The sequence below is a fragment of the Thecamonas trahens genome (genome assembly GCF_000142905.1).
Source record: "Thecamonas trahens ATCC 50062 unplaced genomic scaffold supercont1.13, whole genome shotgun sequence".
Classification (NCBI taxonomy): Eukaryota; order Apusomonadida; family Apusomonadidae; genus Thecamonas; species Thecamonas trahens.
In genome coordinates, this window is record NW_013657667.1 from 530,732 (window position 1) to 547,438 (window position 16,707).

The 16,707-nt window shown below is 63.7% G+C and overlaps 9 protein-coding genes across 9 annotated transcripts in view; 1 reads left to right on the plus strand and 8 right to left on the minus strand.

Moving 5' to 3' along the window:
- Positions 1 to 321, minus strand: part of AMSG_03646 (uncharacterized protein) — a 2,874-nt gene extending 2,553 nt beyond the window's left edge. Inside the window, exon 1 of the mRNA XM_013904533.1 lies at positions 96 to 321. The gene's annotated coding sequence lies outside the window, so the exon portion shown is untranslated. The remainder of the gene's footprint in view (positions 1 to 95) is intronic.
- Positions 322 to 413: 92 nt separating this feature from the next.
- On the minus strand, positions 414 to 1,644 carry AMSG_03647 (uncharacterized protein; the record flags this gene model as incomplete). Its single annotated transcript, XM_013904534.1, has 2 exons — positions 472 to 1,644; positions 414 to 433 (listed from the first exon to the last, which is right to left on the minus strand). The coding sequence occupies exons 1-2, from the start codon at positions 1,607 to 1,609 to the stop codon at positions 414 to 416; spliced, it is 1,158 nt and encodes a 385-aa protein (XP_013759988.1). The 5' UTR covers positions 1,610 to 1,644.
- An 81-nt stretch (positions 1,645 to 1,725) lies between these two features.
- Positions 1,726 to 3,138, minus strand: AMSG_03648 (uncharacterized protein). The gene is made up of 2 exons (XM_013904535.1): positions 3,023 to 3,138; positions 1,726 to 2,382 (listed from the first exon to the last, which is right to left on the minus strand). Exons 1-2 carry the CDS (start codon positions 3,115 to 3,117, stop codon positions 1,764 to 1,766), a joined length of 714 nt encoding a protein of 237 aa, XP_013759989.1. The 5' UTR covers positions 3,118 to 3,138; the 3' UTR covers positions 1,726 to 1,763.
- A 685-nt stretch (positions 3,139 to 3,823) lies between these two features.
- On the plus strand, positions 3,824 to 7,100 carry AMSG_03649 (ubiquitin carboxyl-terminal hydrolase; the record flags this gene model as incomplete). The annotated part of the gene is made up of 2 exons (XM_013904536.1): positions 3,824 to 3,898; positions 4,097 to 7,100. The coding sequence occupies 2 exons, from the start codon at positions 3,824 to 3,826 to the stop codon at positions 6,464 to 6,466; spliced, it is 2,445 nt and encodes an 814-aa protein (XP_013759990.1). The 3' UTR covers positions 6,467 to 7,100.
- Positions 6,477 to 8,065, minus strand: AMSG_03650 (DNA polymerase subunit III). The gene has a single exon (XM_013904537.1). The coding sequence runs from the start codon at positions 8,030 to 8,032 to the stop codon at positions 6,491 to 6,493; it is 1,542 nt and encodes a 513-aa protein (XP_013759991.1). The 5' UTR covers positions 8,033 to 8,065; the 3' UTR covers positions 6,477 to 6,490.
- Positions 8,066 to 8,329: 264 nt separating this feature from the next.
- On the minus strand, positions 8,330 to 12,359 carry AMSG_03651 (uncharacterized protein; the record flags this gene model as incomplete). The annotated part of the gene is made up of 3 exons (XM_013904538.1): positions 11,433 to 12,359; positions 9,415 to 11,388; positions 8,330 to 9,385 (listed from the first exon to the last, which is right to left on the minus strand). The coding sequence occupies exons 1-3, from the start codon at positions 12,351 to 12,353 to the stop codon at positions 8,330 to 8,332; spliced, it is 3,951 nt and encodes a 1,316-aa protein (XP_013759992.1). The 5' UTR covers positions 12,354 to 12,359.
- Positions 12,360 to 12,834: 475 nt separating this feature from the next.
- Positions 12,835 to 13,932, minus strand: AMSG_03652 (inorganic pyrophosphatase). Its single transcript, XM_013904539.1, has 2 exons — positions 13,764 to 13,932; positions 12,835 to 13,561 (listed from the first exon to the last, which is right to left on the minus strand). Exons 1-2 carry the CDS (start codon positions 13,908 to 13,910, stop codon positions 12,890 to 12,892), a joined length of 819 nt encoding a protein of 272 aa, XP_013759993.1. The 5' UTR covers positions 13,911 to 13,932; the 3' UTR covers positions 12,835 to 12,889.
- A 155-nt stretch (positions 13,933 to 14,087) lies between these two features.
- Positions 14,088 to 15,274, minus strand: AMSG_03653 (alpha-soluble NSF attachment protein). The gene is made up of 2 exons (XM_013904540.1): positions 15,100 to 15,274; positions 14,088 to 14,899 (listed from the first exon to the last, which is right to left on the minus strand). Exons 1-2 carry the CDS (start codon positions 15,245 to 15,247, stop codon positions 14,184 to 14,186), a joined length of 864 nt encoding a protein of 287 aa, XP_013759994.1. The 5' UTR covers positions 15,248 to 15,274; the 3' UTR covers positions 14,088 to 14,183.
- A 376-nt stretch (positions 15,275 to 15,650) lies between these two features.
- On the minus strand, positions 15,651 to 16,551 carry AMSG_03654 (uncharacterized protein). Its single transcript, XM_013904541.1, has one exon. The coding sequence runs from the start codon at positions 16,479 to 16,481 to the stop codon at positions 15,681 to 15,683; it is 801 nt and encodes a 266-aa protein (XP_013759995.1). The 5' UTR covers positions 16,482 to 16,551; the 3' UTR covers positions 15,651 to 15,680.
- Between the last annotated feature and the right edge of the window lie 156 nt (positions 16,552 to 16,707).

Sequence of the window (16,707 nt, forward strand, 5' to 3'; positions counted from 1 at the left end):
GGGAGGGGGGGAAGAGGGGGGAGAGGGGGTAGAGGGAAGGTAGAAGGGGAGGGGGTGAAGGGGGTAGAAGAGGGTGGGGGGGGGGGAGGACGTACCTTGCTCGTCGAACTGGGCATTGCGCCGCTTGGCGTCGGACAGCAGCAGGCCAAAGTCCGGCTCGGTGGGGAAGCCCTTGTCAATGTCCAAGAGGCCACCCGTGAGGGTACCACCAAGTTCGTTGGCAGAGCTTGCTTCTGGCCCGGGGAGAAGCGAGGTCAACGCAGGTGCTCGCGCTGTGGACGACGACGAGAACATCCGGGCGGAGGAAATGAGGTGGAGCCAAGTGGTGGCAAGGTGGAGGCGGAGGCGGTGGGAAGTGGGGCGGTCAGCGGTGCGACTCGTGAAGGCTTCGGGGAGGCTGCTCACGAGGTTTGTCACTTTGCTGATTGAGATTCTGCTGATGGGGGGGAGGTACGGATGGGGCAGTGCGACGGTAGTGGAGGAGCCAGAGGTGGGCAAGGAGGCCGTCGTCGATGGTGAGTGGGGCCGATGGGCGCGGCCGTGCGCGGGTCCAGCGCGGGCGGGCAATGTGGAGCTCGGTGGCGAGTGGGAGAAGTCCGACATGGCGGTGTGGTGAGCTTGGCAAGGCCGCGGCGGTGCGGGCGACCGGGTGGATAGGCTTGGCGGGCGGCAGCACTGGCCGGGTGGGGAGCATGAGAAGAGAGGCGGGGAGTGACGGCACAGGCATGGCCTGCGGAGGCTGCTGCGATCGCAGCAGCCACGGCGACGGCGACGAAGAGTGCGGCGAACGGGAGGCAACCGGGCGTGACGGGGGCGTGAACGGGGCCGGCGAGTGTGGGTCGGACCCACCGAAACCGGTTGCTGGCGAGAACGATCGCAGCTCGTTCTCCACCTTGCGCAAGGTACGAGCCGTGGTGGCCTCCTGGGCACGGAGAAGCTCGCTGTAGACGCCCGAGTGGAGGCCGGCGAGGAAGGCACGCTTGAGACGGACAAACATCGGAAGAGGTTTGGTCGCCTTGCGTGAGCGCCGGCGCTTGGTGGCTCGGCCGGCCGAGGCCGCGGTCGGTGGGCCGGCGGCCAGGACGTCGTCAAGCGTCCGCTTGCGGCTCGGCTTGGCCTCGGCAACCGGCGACGAGCCAGTAGCCGCGGCATCAGCGCCACGGGCCACGGCCGCCACGTACTCGGCCTGGATGCTCCTGGCCAAATCGGCGTATGAGAGGGTGGCGCGGCCGGCATCGAGCTCGCCGCCCCAGACCGAGGCCAGCGCCGCCGACACCGCCCGGCCGGCCGCAGTGGTGTGGCTCCGCGCATAGTTGGCGTACGCAGTCGCCAGTGGCGTCCTACTCTCAGCATGCGCAGCAGAAGCAAACGCGGGATCAGCAGCCTTCAGAGGCATGTCGGATGGCGGCTGACTGTGAGGCGTAGCAGACGATGAGTGGTGCGGCGGAGCGAGGCCGGCCGACTCGAGAGCACGCGAGGCAGCCTTGTGCGAGAGAGCGCGAAGGGATTCTGGAGGGTGGGCGAGCGAGCATGTGTAGCAGACAACCGCAGATGCCGAAGTGATGCGCCACGAGTAGGAGTGGGTGGCGTGGCAGGAGGAGCAGAGCATGGCCGGGGTGGCGGGTGGCCGGGGGAGGGGTGGGGGAGAGGTGGGCAAGCGTGCGCAACGGGGAAAGAGGGAAGAGGGAGGGGAGACGGGGAGGCAAGGAAATGGTGGGCAAGGGGTTGAGGGTGGGGAAGGCTTTACTGAGAATGGGCAGAAATCAGGGGATGGACGAGTACGAGTCCTTGCGGGTGATCTTAGCGTAGGTGAAGAGGACACCGTCCTTGACGAGGCCAGGGAACGACTTCCAGAAGCCAAGGTTGGGGAACATCTCGACGCCACGGAGGCCCTTCATCTGGAAGTTGTAGGCCATACCGGCGCCGATGTAGACGATGGTGAGGCAGAGCATGATAATGAGGATGATGGAGCCGAGCGAAAGGCCGCCCTTCTTCTTGGCCGGCGAGGAGCCGCCCGAGGAGCCGCCCGTCGACGCGCCACAGGCAGCCTTGGCTTTGGCGGTAAACTTGTACACGCAGTTGTCGGACGACACAAAGGTGAGCTTAACGTCGGCGTCGGCGACCGACTCGTCGCAGGCGATGACGAGCTGCGCCTGGTTGTCGGCGTTGCAAGTGTTCGAGTGGGCGCCATCGCCGAGTGTGATGGTCACGGTGGAGCCCGAGGTTACCACAGTCCGGGCAGACGAGAGGCCGAGCGTCTTCATCCCGGAGCTCCACTCCTGGCAGACAGCCACGCCCGAGTCGGTGCACTTGGTCGACGAGAGCGAGCCGCACGGCGAGACCTTGTACGTAAACGTACCGTCCACAACCGAAAAGTCACCGCTGTACCCTCATCCAAAGCCGTCGCGCCAGCACGCGCACACATGACACACACGACACGCACGCGTGCACCACCCCCCCCCCCCCCCCATCGCAGTCGTCAGTACCATTCGTCCACAGTGTGAGTTGTCGCCGACGACACACCGTCACATGCTAGTGCTGTCCGTCGCACCGCCGGCACCATGCAAGTCGGAGCAAGCGCATGGACACATGGAGAGATAACAGAGATGGCACACATCGTAGTCTATCCCTTGCAGAACATCACTGGCAGTGGTATGGCTGGAGAAGGGGGGGAGGGGAGGGGGGGGAGGGGGAGAGGGGGGGACGCAACAGGCGGCGGCTGGCGGAGGATTCATGAAAATTGCATACGCCAGCCGGAGACACGCCCTGCCGCGGACAGGCAAGGAGGAGCGATAGCGCCCCCCCTATCAGGATAAAGAGCAAGTAGGGATGATGTAGGATGTGTGTGCATGCTCCGCCGTCAAACTATGTCTTCAAACACATTGTCTGCCCCCTGACAAGAGCAAGTGGAACGGGCAGGGTGCGGTGGAGGAATTTTTCGCATGCGCAAGCGACTGGCCGACGGGGGGTACAGGCAAAGGAAAGGCAAGGGGGGAAGGGGAGGGAGAGAGCGGGGACGTACTTGTTGCCAAGGTTGGAGAAGCCCGAGGGGCAGTTGTCAGCAAAGGCAGTTGCCACCAGGACAGCCACTACAAGTGCCACACCGATGAACTTCATGGCGAACGAGAGTCGAGTGGTGGAGGGGGGGGGGGGAGGGGAGGGGAGGAGGGGAGGTGGGGGGAGAGGGAGGGGGGGGGGGGCTGTCAGGGAGGGGCTCATGTCACGTGTCACGCTGAGCCCTTTATGGTACGGAATGGACAGTTTTGTCCATCGCGCCAGCCGCGCTCCGCGACGCTCCTCAGACGTCGCAACGTCCATCAATCGCGGTAAAAGGGTAGTATGATGTGTTAATGGCTGCCACAACAGAAAACAGCCGGCGATGCAGAGATGGGACGCCGCACGCGGCGCGGAAGGTCTGCGGCCGCGATCGTTTACCATGGAGCTTCGGGCAGGCGAGGCAGTCGCGTCGCAAAGCGGCTTGCTGGGGAGAGTGGTGATGACAAGCAGCCAGCCGCTGCAGAGGGACGCTTCCGCTTGCGCGACGGCGTGGAGCTGGCGGTGAGGGCGTCGATGATGTCGTAGAGAAAAGCCGCGCGAGTCATGGCGGGGTGTGGGCTCGCGTCAGCGTCGAGCGCGTACGCGTTGATGAGCGCGGCGTCCAGAATCCAGTTCAAGATGGTGTGCTACCACTTGCGCGGCGATGCCGACCGGCAAGCTCGTCCGTCGCAAGAAGAAGCTAGACACAGACACCTCACTTGGTACTCATCTCGCCGGTTGTGGCAAGTACGGCGAGAAGGATAGAGAGGACGGCAAAGAGCAGGGAATGGACAAGGCTGTGGGGGCAACGATTGTCTCTGACCACGACCCATCTGTCAAGAAGAAGCTTCTGGAGACCCTGGTAGCTCGGGCTGCTCGCGCCTTTGCCTCTCCTTCCACCGCCGGCGGCATTGTTCGTGCTATTGCTGCAGCTGTAGCGGACAGGCCATCGACACCATCACCAACACCATCGCCATCATCACCATCACCATCATCACCATCGTCATCATCAGCAGCAGCATCGACGACAACGCTCCCGCCACCTGGGGCGCTACGAGAGATGGTGGAGTGCGTGGTGACGGCTGCGTGTGCAAGTGATGACGGCACTGATGCGGTTGCGGTTGCCACGATGGACGTGTGGGAGAAGCTGGTGGCCGAGCCGATGGTACCGGAGAAGCTTGTTGTCCTGGCGGTGCTCCTTGACGCGCTCGGTAGCGAGAGGATCCCGCTGGCTGTGGGCGTCGGCTGCGGCGAGACGTTGCGGAAGGCGCTGGCCACCCGCGACGGCATCGCGGCAGTCGTCGCAGCGCCGGGTGTGCTCGATGGGCTAATTCCGCTACTGTGTGCGGTCCCTTCAGGCCTTCTTCCGCCGGCCCTCAAGGTCGACCAGCTGGCGGTCCGCCTCCTCGCCTGGCTCCCGCCCAGCCGCGGCGACCTCGCCGATGATCTCACCAGTCTGCTGGTCGGCGCTTGGGAGCCTCGCGCCATCGACCGCGGGCTCGTTGCTGTCGCTTCCGCCTTTGAGCTCGTCTCGGATCCAGCCATGCGTCCGCCGCCGTCGCTCTGGCTCGCGGCGGTCTTTAACGTTGCACCCACATGCCTCCTGCCCAAGTTGCTGCAGCGCGAGATGCGCGCTCGCGGCGGAGAGCTCCAGGGCCGGGCATCGGTGGCGGTAGGCAGGCTTCTCGCTGCGCCGGCCCAAACGCCAACTCGCTTAGCCTGGGTCCTCGGCATCCTCCACGCGTTGCAGTCAGTCGGCGGCGGTGGTGCGCTGATGACGGCCGCCGAGACCGGCGTCAAGCCACTGGTCGAGACGCTCGTGGCAGCATTTGCGCATGGCGCGCCCAGCGCGTCCGATGCACCACGCATCCTCTCTGCCGCTCTTCCTGTCCTCCGCATTCTCCTCTGCGGCTACCAGAGCTCGGCGTCGGTCTGGCTGGCGGCCGTCCCGGGCCTCCACGCGCTCCTCACAGATATGGCGGCATGCAAGAGTGGGTGCGATCCTGAGCTCGTTGAGAGCCTTGTCGAGCTAATCACCAGCCTAATGGCGTTCTTCCCGGGCTATCCAGTGCTTTACACCTCGCTCCGTAGTGCATGCGTGGAGGCTGCGGGCGCCGAGGCGGTGCGCGAGCCTGAGGCGACCAAGCTGGCGGCAACCATGAAGGCGCTGGCGTTTGAGGCGTCTGACAAGGAAGTGATGGCGGTGCGGGCGCGTCGGCAAGCTGCGCTCGAGTTGCAACTGGCGCAGGACACGGCCGGTGCGCCGGTGGCTTGCCCAATAGTCGGCCTGGCTAATCTCGGCAACACGTGCTACCTCAATGCGTTGGCGCAGGCGCTTGGAGCGCTCTCGGGCCTGTCCAACCTTTTGTGGCAGGTACGCCCGGCCGCACAGCGACCGCTGCAAGCGCTCGCCGATCTCTACGCGTGGACAAAATACACCGATCGGCCGGCCGTCGCGCCCAAGAGTCTCCACGCCGCACTCCCGTCGCCTTTTAATGGGCATGGGCAACATGATGCGGCCGAGCTCGCTCGGTTTCTTCTTGCATACGTCGAAGCAGCAGCGCAGGCGACGTCGCCCGAGGTCGAGCACGCCTTTCGTGAGCTCTTGGTTGGCCAGCTAACGACTACGATTGTGTGCCGCGTCTGCGGCTCGACGTCGGAGCGGACCGAGGACGCGCCGCTTGTTCCGGTCCCGCTGCCCGATGCGAGATGCGGAGGTCCGCTCGAAGCTGCGCTGGACGCCTTGTTTGAGCCAGAAGAAATGGCCGGCGAGAACGCGTACGCGTGCCGCACCTGCGGTGGTCTCGTTGCCGCCACCCGGCAGATCACCGAGTACAGACCGCCTCAGCACATGATCTTTGCGCTCTCGCGGTTCTCGTACAACGCAAAGATGCGGACACGGACCAAGGTTCTGGCGCCGGTGTCTGTTCCGGAGGAGCTGGCGGGTGTGAGCAGTGACGAGAGCGCCGGATATCGGCTCTCTGCTGTTGTTGTGCACTCGGGCACCCGCATCGAGCACGGGCACTACTACGCGTTTGTGCGCGAGCCGGTGGGCGGGGGCTGGTACCTGGCCAACGACTCGTCGGTCACCGCCACCGACTACTACACGCTGGCGGCGCTGTCGTCCCGGTTCGCGTCGGACACGCCGTATCTGGTGGTGTACTCACGGGCGGGGGCCGATGGGGGAGGCGGCAGTGTGCCGGCGATGGAAGCGCTGCCGACGGCGCTTGCGCAAGCGATCTCGGCCGACAATGCAGCGTATGCGCGCGAGGTTAAGGCGGCGGCAGCAGCAGCAGCAGCGCACCGCAGCGGTGGGTGGGGCGACGGATGGGGTGGGAGTGACGGGTCCGGCGGGAATGACGAACCGTACCAGGGCGGCGGCTCTGGTGGCTCTGGATCCGGCTGGGGCTCACTCTCGCTCATCTCGTGAGTGAGGCTTTGGGGCAGGATGACTTTATGAAAGAGAGTACTTGGACGACGAGCGCTTGACAGTGTGTGAGGCGGCTTCGCGCGAAGCGGCAGCGCGGATGACGTCGAAAAAGTCTGCAATGTCCTGGACGTGGTTCTGGCGGAGGGCGACGCGCTCGGTGAGTGTGGCGACAAAGGCGTCGCGCGAGGCCGCGAGCGAACGCAGGGCAACCAGCTCCTCCCAGACCAGCTCGGCGGTGACAAGGCGGTTGATGACCGACGACGAGACGACAGGCTTCTTGGTCGAGGGCCAGACGAGGCGATCGCGGAGCTCGCGACGGTAGAGGCGGGTGACCAGGTCGCGGAGCTGCTGCAGCGGGTCGACAACAAACTCGGAGGTGAGAAGCTGCATGAGCGGGCGCGAGGTGAGCGCCGAGCCAAAGACAAGCCGGCCAAGGGCGCGGACGTCGGCAAGCGCGTCGTGCGCCTTGTAGCTCGAGCCGACAATGGCCGGATACAGCTTGGTGAGCGAGAGCGAGCGAACGGCACGGAGCGTGGCCGCCTCGACCTCAAAGCCGGATGGCCGCGCCTTGACGCTGCGGAAGAGTGCGAGCGAGTCGACAGTGTGGATGTCGAGGTACGAGAAGAGCTCGAGCGGGATAAAGGCGCGTCGCATCTCGTTGAGCAGGAGTGGAAAGTCAAAGGTGTTGCCGTTGTGTGCGACAAGGACAGGACGGACGGCGAGAGAGCGGGCGAGGTCGCTAGCGTCGTCGTCATCGCCGATGTGGGCAATGACGGCCGCGGCACGGGTGGCCATGGCGCCGGCAAGCCACCCGATGAAGGTGTGGAAGACAGTGGCAAACGGCGGCGCGTCGGCAAGAGTCGCCGCTGTGATGCCGGTCACCTCGGTGACCTTGCGCGGAATCGGGCGCGAGGTCTTGACGTACGACACAAACTCGGCGTCAAACGTCATGGCCAACCCCGGGCGCTCCGAGTCGGCACCGAGCACCACCGCTGCCATCTGGGTGATGTGGTCGTGGACAGTGTCGAGTCCTGTTGACTCGAGATCAAAGATGACGTACATGGGAACGACGCGGGTGGCGGCCGGGCGGACCTTTGCGCCTACGCCCGTCGCCACCAGCACCGAGGCTACGTCAAAGGCATCAAGCTCGCGCGGGCCATGGAAGCTCTCGCTCACGCTTGTCGACATCTGCAGTGGCTCCGTGGCGGTGTTTGGGTCAGAGTGGTCGAACTCGGGCGAGGTGGAGGCTGATGTTGAGGCCGAGGCCGGGGTCGAGGCCGAGGCCAGAGTGGAAGCTGAGGCCGAAGGCAAGAGTTCGGCGGGAATACTAGGTGTCCTCGATGCCGATGTCGATGCTGGTGGAGGCAAGGATGGAAACGAGCTGCGAGTCGGTGATGGAGGTGGCGGCTGGCGAGCAGAAAGGTGAGCGGCGCGGCGACGAGCTCGGGCACGACGATTGGCCCATAGTGAGAGGGCGACACCTGCCGACCACCCAGTGATGATGCATGTGGTAGAGAGGGCGACATAGCCCCACCAGCGAAGTCGGCTGCTGGACGAGGACGACATAGGGAGGGGTGTGGTGTGGTGGCGGACATGTGGCAGGTCGGCGAGTGACAGACACGGCGGGCGGGTCGAAACGAGACTCGTGATGGGATGGGGACACACCTTTCACGCACGCAAGGCAGTGAGTGTCGACCATCCAGGCCGCCGTGGTATTGGTGGACAAGCTCTTCCAGATTGCAGATTGCGCTCAAGAAAGCGACTGGTCTGATGGATGAGACAAGGTGTTTGGAGGGGGGGGGGGGTCTCTTCATGGCGACGCACGTCTGGACAACAGGAGGTACGGCCACGGCCGCGTTCTGGTTACAGCATCGGCAGCTCGGCGTCGGCTTCTGATCCGGACTCAAGATGCCCCAGCTCGTCGATATCGGGCGAGTAGATTGACTTGGCAGGACCTTTTGCAGCCGAAACAGGCGAGGGAGAGGCCATGGTCGAGCCGCGCTCGCGGGTGAGCGAGTCGAGGACCGACCACTCGGGCGAGGCGGTGAGGCGGCACTTGAGGGCAAGCTTGCCACCCTCGACCATCATGGCGCGGACAAGCTCGGGGGCGAGGACGTGGTCAGTGTCCGAGCCATCGATGAGGCGAGTGATATTGTCGATGGCAGCAGCGATGCCTGTCGGGGGCGGCGGCGGGGTGAAGGAGGCGGCGTTGGCGAGGTCGACGACGACAAGCGCCAGGACGTAGTGGCCCTGGTGTGGGGCATCGATGGTGAGCTGGTGGACGGTGCCCTTGCCAGATATGTCGACGACCTGGCGGTGGGTCGGCGCGACGGCGGCTGATGACGGCGAGCAGCAAAAGTCAAAGTAAGAGAGCGCCGAGCGCGAAAGGTCGCGCTTGGAGACAAAGGCCTTGGCGAGGTGCAGCTGGGCCTCGAGGCGGACAGGCACGTCCGAGGTAAAGGTCATGAGGATGTTCGACGAGGTGGGCGGGAAGGAAAAGTCGCCGGTGGCGGCGGCGGCGGCGGCCACGTCCTCGTTGAAGACTTGGATCTGGGTATGGTCCGAGACCCGGATGCCCTTGTCGAAGAAGACTGGCCAGACGTCGAGCGAGTCGAGGGCGTAGCGGCCGACAACGCCGTGGGCGCGGAGGCGGCGGATCTTGCGGATCTCCAGACCGATGGCAATGAAGATGACAATGATCGAAACGACGACGACGATGATGAGAAAGACGCCAAAGAAGGCCGAGGCTCCCGAGGCGAGGCTGCCGCCCGACGCGGCAAAGATAAAGGCGCCAAAGAGGACGAGGCTGGCACAGAAGAGCATGACCGACTCGAGGCGATTAATGCGCATCGACGAGTACGGGTGCCAGCGGAGCTGGGCAATCAAAGCAGCGATGACGACAAGGACGGCCCAGACAACCTGGCCGACGACGGTGCGGGCAAAAAGACCTTGCCGACGACGACGCCAAACTTGCGGAGGAGCACGCCGAGTTCCATCAAGTAAAAAGTGGGCTTGTAGCGGAGGTACATGAGGCCAAAGCGGGCGAGGTTTTTGCGCTTCCACAGCGACTCGCGTCGGCGGAAGAGGAGCCATCCGAGGGTGGCTGGGACGGCAATGGAGAAGAAGAAGAGGGTGAAGAGCGAGCCGCCGAGGAGGCGGCGCCACTGCGACGAGTAGCAAATGATCTGCGGCTCGCGGTTCATGGTGTACTTGCCGTCCGACTGCTTGGTGCAGGGGAAGATCTCGAGAGCGGTATTGGTGACGAGAAGGTAGAGGACAAAGCCAACCATGACCGCTGCGTTGATGCAAGCCTTGCGCATGTGCCCGAGGTTGTGCGCACGGAGCGAGGGGAGCCATGAAGCCCAGGTCCGTGCGGCGACCGAGGCCTGGAACGCGTGTGACTCGACGATGACGAGTGAGTAGCCGATCATGGCGAGGTAGCCGACGGCGAGCATGAACCACAACATCCACGCCGAGGCGAGCTTGACGCCCCAGATGGTGCGGTAGGCAGTGGAAGAGTTCGAGGCGAGACACTCGGGCTTGAAGACTTGCAGGTCGACGTTGACGGCCGAGACAAGCTCAAAAAACCGCTGAACCCATGCCGGCCACTTGAGGTCGAACGAGGCGAGGACGCCGATGAGCTGTAGGTAGTTGAAGCCGACCGAGGTGGCGGAGAGCATCGAGGCGTTGCGGCGGGCAAGTCGGACGAGAAAGACGAGGACGCAGGCACCGATGATGGAGAGCGCCACAAAGACGTACGGGATGTATGACGGGCACTTCTCGCAGAGGCCCGACGACGGCGACTTGATCCAGCCCGGAATGCAAAACGCGCACCGCCGCCCGGCGTGACCAAGCCGGCAACGCCCGCCAAGGAGGCAGACTTCGGGCGGAGTGCAGGTCTCGAACGCGCCGGCGACGCCGGGAATGGGGTGAAAGCCGCCGTTGGCAACTGGCCCCGCGGTGCCGCCGGCGCAATACCCACCAAACGGGCAGGAGAGACAGGCAGTGCGGGCGCCGACCCAGACCCGGCCCTCGCCGCAGTACTCACACGGAGCGTAGGCGACAACCGGCGAGGTGAAGCCCGGTGCGCAAGGTGCGCAGTAACCCGAATCAAACTGGCTCGCGGTGGCGTTGACCACGCCCTCTCCGATGGGGCAGGAGCAGTCGAAGCGGTCGGTCGATGCGGTGACGAGTGTGGTGAGGTTACCCGGGCAGGTGAGGCAGAGCCCCTCGCCGGGGTGCTCCTTGTACTCACCGAGGACGCAGCCAAGGCACTGGATTGCGTTGGCGGTGTTGGGGCCAGGCGTAGAGGTACCGGCGGGGCAGTCAAAGCACGCCGTCATGCCGCCTGTCGGCTGGAATGTACCGCGGGCGCAGGCGAGGCACGACGTTGCGCCGGTTGCCGGCTGGACAGAGCCGGCCCCGCATGCCCGGCACGGCAAGTACGGCCCGATGGTGTCTTTGAAGTGGCCGACGGGGCAGGGAAAGCATCGACCGCCATCGCCATTGCCCCAGCCGGCGGCGCAGGTCGAGCAGTCGGCGACGAGCGAGTTGGGTTCTGCACACGTGTTGCAAGTCGGATCGAGGTCAAAGTCCCAGCGGGACGAGTGGCAGCGGATGCAGTTGCCGGTTCCGGTAAAGCCGTGCGAGGGTAGACCATTGACGCAGTTGACGGGCTGGTCGCAGGATGGGCCCCAGAACCCGGTGTGCTTACACTCGGTGCATGCCGCGGGCTCGAGCCCATTTGCACCGCACGTGCAGCTGCCCGAGCCGTCAATGCCGTCGATGCACGTCGATGGGGAGATGCAAGCTGGACACGGTGAGCACGATGGGCCAAAGAAGCCATCGGCGCAGTCAGTACAGTTGTCCGGTGATGATGCGCCGTCGAGAAGCGTGACTCGCCCGGAAGGCAGGCGGAGCAGCTCGTTGCGTCCTCGACAAGCGAGTAGGTGGAGACGGGACAGACGGCGCAGGTCGAGCCGTCGACGCGGGTGCCTGGCTTGCACATGCAGGCCGAACTAGCGTTTGCGCCGGGAGCCAGGGTCACATGCTTGCCGACGTCGGTGCACGAGGTGCAGGCGGTGGCGTCCGAGACCGAGGCCTTGAAGGTGTTGCGCGGGCAGTCGAGACAGACCGGGGAGACTGCGGCGTTGAAGAACTTACCCGCGGGACAGAGGCAGGCACTGCCACTGCTCGAGCGGGTGTTGGTGGTGATCTTGGAGGCCGGGCATGGGAGACAAGCGTTGTCGTTGATGCCAGCTTTGTAGTAGTTGAGCGGGCAGTCGGAGCAAGCAGTGGTGCCAGTCTTTGGCTCGCGGCCCGGGCGGCAGCGGCAGACTTCGATGCTGCCGGCGTCGAAGATGGAGTCAGTAGATCGCGTCGAGTGGCAGGGAGTACAGGAAGTGCCGTAGGTGGAGCCGTCGATGGGGCCACGGAAGGCGTCCGGGCCGCAGTGGATGCAGCCCGAGCCTGACCAGTACTTGCCAGCACTACACTGAGTGCGGAACTGGCGAGTCGTGACAGACCGGTAGTTCTCGTACACGCCATCGTCATATTCGTCGTACGAGAAGATCTTCATGGTATAGAGAGTTCCCTCGCTGAGCCCGGTGATGGTAGCCCCCTTCGACTTGTAGTTGAGGCTCGGCACGTTGTGGGAGCCATCACCACCAAAGACGGTGATGCGTATGTCGGCATCGTCGCAGTCATCAGCATCACTCGAGTACGTGGTGACCCAGGAGAGTGCCACCTGGTTTGCCAGAATGTGCGCGTCGGGAGGCGACGCGGACGGCATGGAGTGGCTGTAGAAGCAGGGCTCGTCAGCGACGACCGAGGAGAGCGTGCCCATAACGAGTGCCGCTGTGAGGACAACGACAGTGAGTCGAGGCATGTTGAAGATAAGAATGGCGGCGCGGATGGAGGGTGCAGAACAGGAGCGCCGGTGGAGCACGACGGAGAGCGGGTTGCAAGCAGTTGCAAGTGTTCAGGTGAATGGCGAGGTGTTGAGAGCGAAAAAAGGATCCCTTGAACGAGGTGTGTGCCGGACATATGCCGGGGTTTGGGTTGTTCAATGAGGGTGCTCGGGCAAGCGGGAGGTGCACGCGCCGCAAACTGCCCGCCGCCTTCCTCACCATCCCCCGTGGCCATGCCCATTGTGACCAACGTGGTCCGCTCGCAGTAAGCGGGGAGCACGTTGGTAGTTGCTAAAATCGGTGGAGCCAATCAGTTCTCGCCCTCCTGCCCGCGAGTCGGCGCCCGACCGCGGCTTGTTCGCCTCGGCTCAGGTGGACACGTCACCGGAGAGGGTGGCGCCAGAAGAGAGAACGGCCTGGAAGATGGTTTGGGTGAGAAGAATGCATGTACCAGGCATGTGCCGGGGTTTGGGTCGTTCAATGAAGGTGCTCGGGCGAGCGGGAGGTGAGAGGCTCAGATGGACTCGTCATCGGAGAGGGTGGCGCCGGAGGAGAGGACGGCCTGGAAGATGGTCTGGGTGAGGAGGTCGCGGAGGTTGGCGTACTTCTCGTCGTAGTCATGGACCGAGGCGAGAATAACCTTGTGGGCCTCCTCGCGGCCGTAGACCTCTGCGATGGTGACCTTTGTCTCGGAGACGCCCGGAGCCTGCTTGTAGGTGGAGAGGAAGTGGACGATGGCATCTGTGACGGACGAGGGCATCTCCTCGACGTCGGTCCAGTGGCCGTAGACGGCGTCGCCCTTGAGGACAGCGATGATCTTGTCGTCAGCCTCGCCATCGTCGATCATGCGGATGCCGCCGATGGGGACGGCGTCGACGATGATGTTGCCGTGGCCGATGGACTTTTCCGAGATGACAAAGATGTCAAGCGGGTCATGGTCGCCGTCGACGTCGAGGCCGGTCGCCTCCTTGCAGAGAGCGGCGACGCGCTTGCCAGCATACGACTGCGGGAGGAAGCCGTAGTTGGCTGGGTAGACCGATGAGAACTTGTTCGGCCGGTCGACCTTGAGGTAGCCAGTCCGCTTGTCGACCTCGTACTTGACAGTGTCGGTCGGCACGATCTCGATGTAGGCAGTGACGGTCTCGGGCGCGTGCTTGCCGATCGAGACACCATGCCACGGATGCGGCTAGAGAATGCGACGGAGGTAAAAGGCGTGGGTGAGTTGGGGAAGGGGGGGGGGAGGCGGGGGGGGAGGGCACAAACGTGTGTGTTGGTGGTGGCGGGGCAAACGAACAAAATTGCGACTGGCCCGCACAAGAGGTGCCGACGGCGACAGAGGTGCCGAGGATGACAGTGGAGAAGGAGGAGGGGAGGGAAAGGGGGGTTACCTTGTAGAGCAGGCCCATGAGCGACCACATGCGGTCGACAATCTTCATGGGGTCATCGTCCTTGTCTGGGCGCAGGAGGGTAGAGTCCGAGCGCTGGTCGGCGAGGTGAGCGAGACGTGCGGGGATGGTGTTCGGTGTGTCGGCCATGGTACGGCAGGAATGGAGCCAAGTGTGCTTGTGCTGGTGCAAAACCGGACCAGAGGCGGAGAGCAACCGCAAGGCTGGGATGTGGGGAGGCGGTGCGGTTGCGAACGGGGCGATGTGTGGGATTTTACGGAGAGCGGGATGCAGCAGCGGAGATGCATCTGTTGGGGGGTGGGGGGGGGGGGGGGAGGGAGGGAATGACGTCGGATGGTGTGAAGAGCGGGGCGGGGCAGGGCAGGCGGGAGTTGGGGTGGGGATGGTGCCCGCGTGGTCGTCTCAGGTCAGGTCGTCCTCCTCGGCCTGGATGGCCTGCTTGACGCGGAGGAGGATGGTGGTGCGCCAGTTTGAGAGCTTTGTGATGCGGTCAAAGTCGACGATGGCGGCGGTAAAGGCGTCGACGTCGGCGTCCTCGACGGCGGTGACAAGCGAGTTGGCAAACTCGGCCTCTCTTGAGCCGACAAACTTGGCGTCAAGGTCTTGGTAGCGGTCGAGGGCGGCGCGGGCGGTGTGGGCCTCGCCAGTGGCCAGATGGCAGAGGACGGCGTGGAGGAAGTACTCCTTGCACTTGAACTGGGTGAGGTTGTTGTCGATGCCGCCGATGCCGGCCTGCTCAAAGATCTCGATGGCGCGATCGTACTTTTCGAGCTGGGCAAGGAAGGTGGCGGCCTTGAGCAGGCACTTTGTGGCCATGGCCGTCGAGTTCTCGCCCTCGTAGAACTGGGCCGCCGACTCGTAGAAGTTGATAGCCGACTCCAGCTCCTGATCCTCCTCGTACATCTCGGCAATGTCCTTGGTGTGCTTGGCGGCAACGGTGAAGCGGCCCATGTTGGTGAAGAGATCCACCGCACGCTGCAGGCATGTCACCGCCTTGCCCGTCTGCGTCTTGCGGTAGCAGCCTGCGGCGGCCACAAAGTCGGACGCCTCGTCGTGCGGCTCGCCGAGCTTGGCCGACATGGCCGCGGCCTTCTCAAACGCGTCCCCGGCCTCGTCCCCTATGCCCCCAACAACAGCAGCACACGCCGTAGATGGTAAGTCTCAATGTGCGTGCCGTGGAACATGACGTGTTCCCGTCGTGGCGGGTGGTGGCGGCCAACGAAGAGAATTTTGGACCAAGGCTTCGGCTCGCGAGTCATGCGGTGGGGGCGGAGCGGGCAGGTGGGGAGGGAAGGAGGGAGGGAGAAGGCCCACGTACACTTGCGGGCGACCTTGAGCATGTTAGCACCCCGAGTAAACATGTCGTGTGCGTCTTCGTACTTGGCAGAGCCAGGCCAGAACGACTTGGACTTTTTCTCGGCCTTGGCAATGAGCTCGAGAGCCTTGCCTTCGTTGACGGCAGCCATGTGAGGTTGGTCGACGAGGGAGAAGTGTGGCTTGATTATCGCCGTTCTCCCGTGGTCTCGGCGTCAAGTGTACATCCGATCGCATCGGAAGTCGAGGGTATGATGATGATGGGATCGGTATGGCAATGGATGGGGGGAGAGGGGGGAAGGGGGGAAGGGGGGGAAGGGGGAGGGGACGGCTGAGAACAGAAGATCAAAGAGCGAGACACTTTTTCGGTTGTCATGATGCGGCAGGTCACGGCGTGGTTACTAGGGCACAGCAGCAAGGATGCATACCATGACTACCATGGGCTGAACTGAAGCCGTGGTCCCTGATGCTGTGTGTGGGTATTTGATTAGAGAGGCAAATAGCCCACTTGTCCCTGCTTCAAGAAATACCACCAACGTCGGCCTCATCGGTGGCTTGCCGATGAGAGCAGAGTGGTGGTTATGACTACGAGAGGGAGACCAACGAGTCCGCGCTGACAGTGCGATAGACAATAAAGCCACCGCTCGCTTTGCGCTGGGATGATAGGCGGGTTGTGACGCGGGAGTAGTCCGAGATGGGGCGGGAGTCTTCCGAGTCATCGCCGCTTCCAGTGCTGGACGACGTGTGGTTTGCGGATGACTTGAGAAGAAAATCGATGCTGGACTTGTTGTCCGAGAAGTCCAGGCTTGAGCCCGGGGCGTTGAGGGTGCGCGTATAGGCGAGGTTTGTGCGACGGACATACTCGAGATCGATGACATCGCCGGGTTGTAGGTCAGAGTGGGCGGCGTGCGAGAACTCGGTCTCAGTACCATTGACGCGCAGACGCCAGGCGTGCGTAACCGAGGCACGGATGCCGGTCACCGACGAGATGACGACGACCGAGTACGAATTGCCGTCCTGAACCACCCATTCGGTGTCTTCGGTGATGGCTAGATCGTCGAACTTGATCTGCATGGCCGAGACGAGACCGTTGACCGAGATGACCGGTGTGTCGCACCGGGGCGAGATGCGACCGCGTGAAAAGATAAAGGCATAGGTGTCGATTGGTGTGTCGTCGCAAGTGGCCGACGACATCCCCGGCGAGAGCGAGCAGAGCGGTGACTTGGGGTCTGGGTGGATGGTGTATGTGTGCCGGTCATAGTTGTTGCTGAATCGGACTCGGAGGAAAAAAGACGATTGGAGGCCGCTAGGAGACGCCTCACGCACGGGGGATGGTGACGAGGGCGGGATTGCGGGAGGAAGAGACCGCGAAGATCCACAACCCATGCTTGTGAGTTGAGGATTGGAAACAAAACGGGCTCTGTGTGGTGATGGAGGAGTGAGAGGGTGAGAGAGGAGTGCGGGTGAGTGGCCAGATGCGGGACAACTGGTCGAACAGACGTGTCAAATCATGACTTCAAATTGGCACAGCATAGTGATTTTACCCGCACCTAATGATATCAAATTATTGGCAAATTAATTACCCGCATGCAGCACCTTGTTCACCGCCATC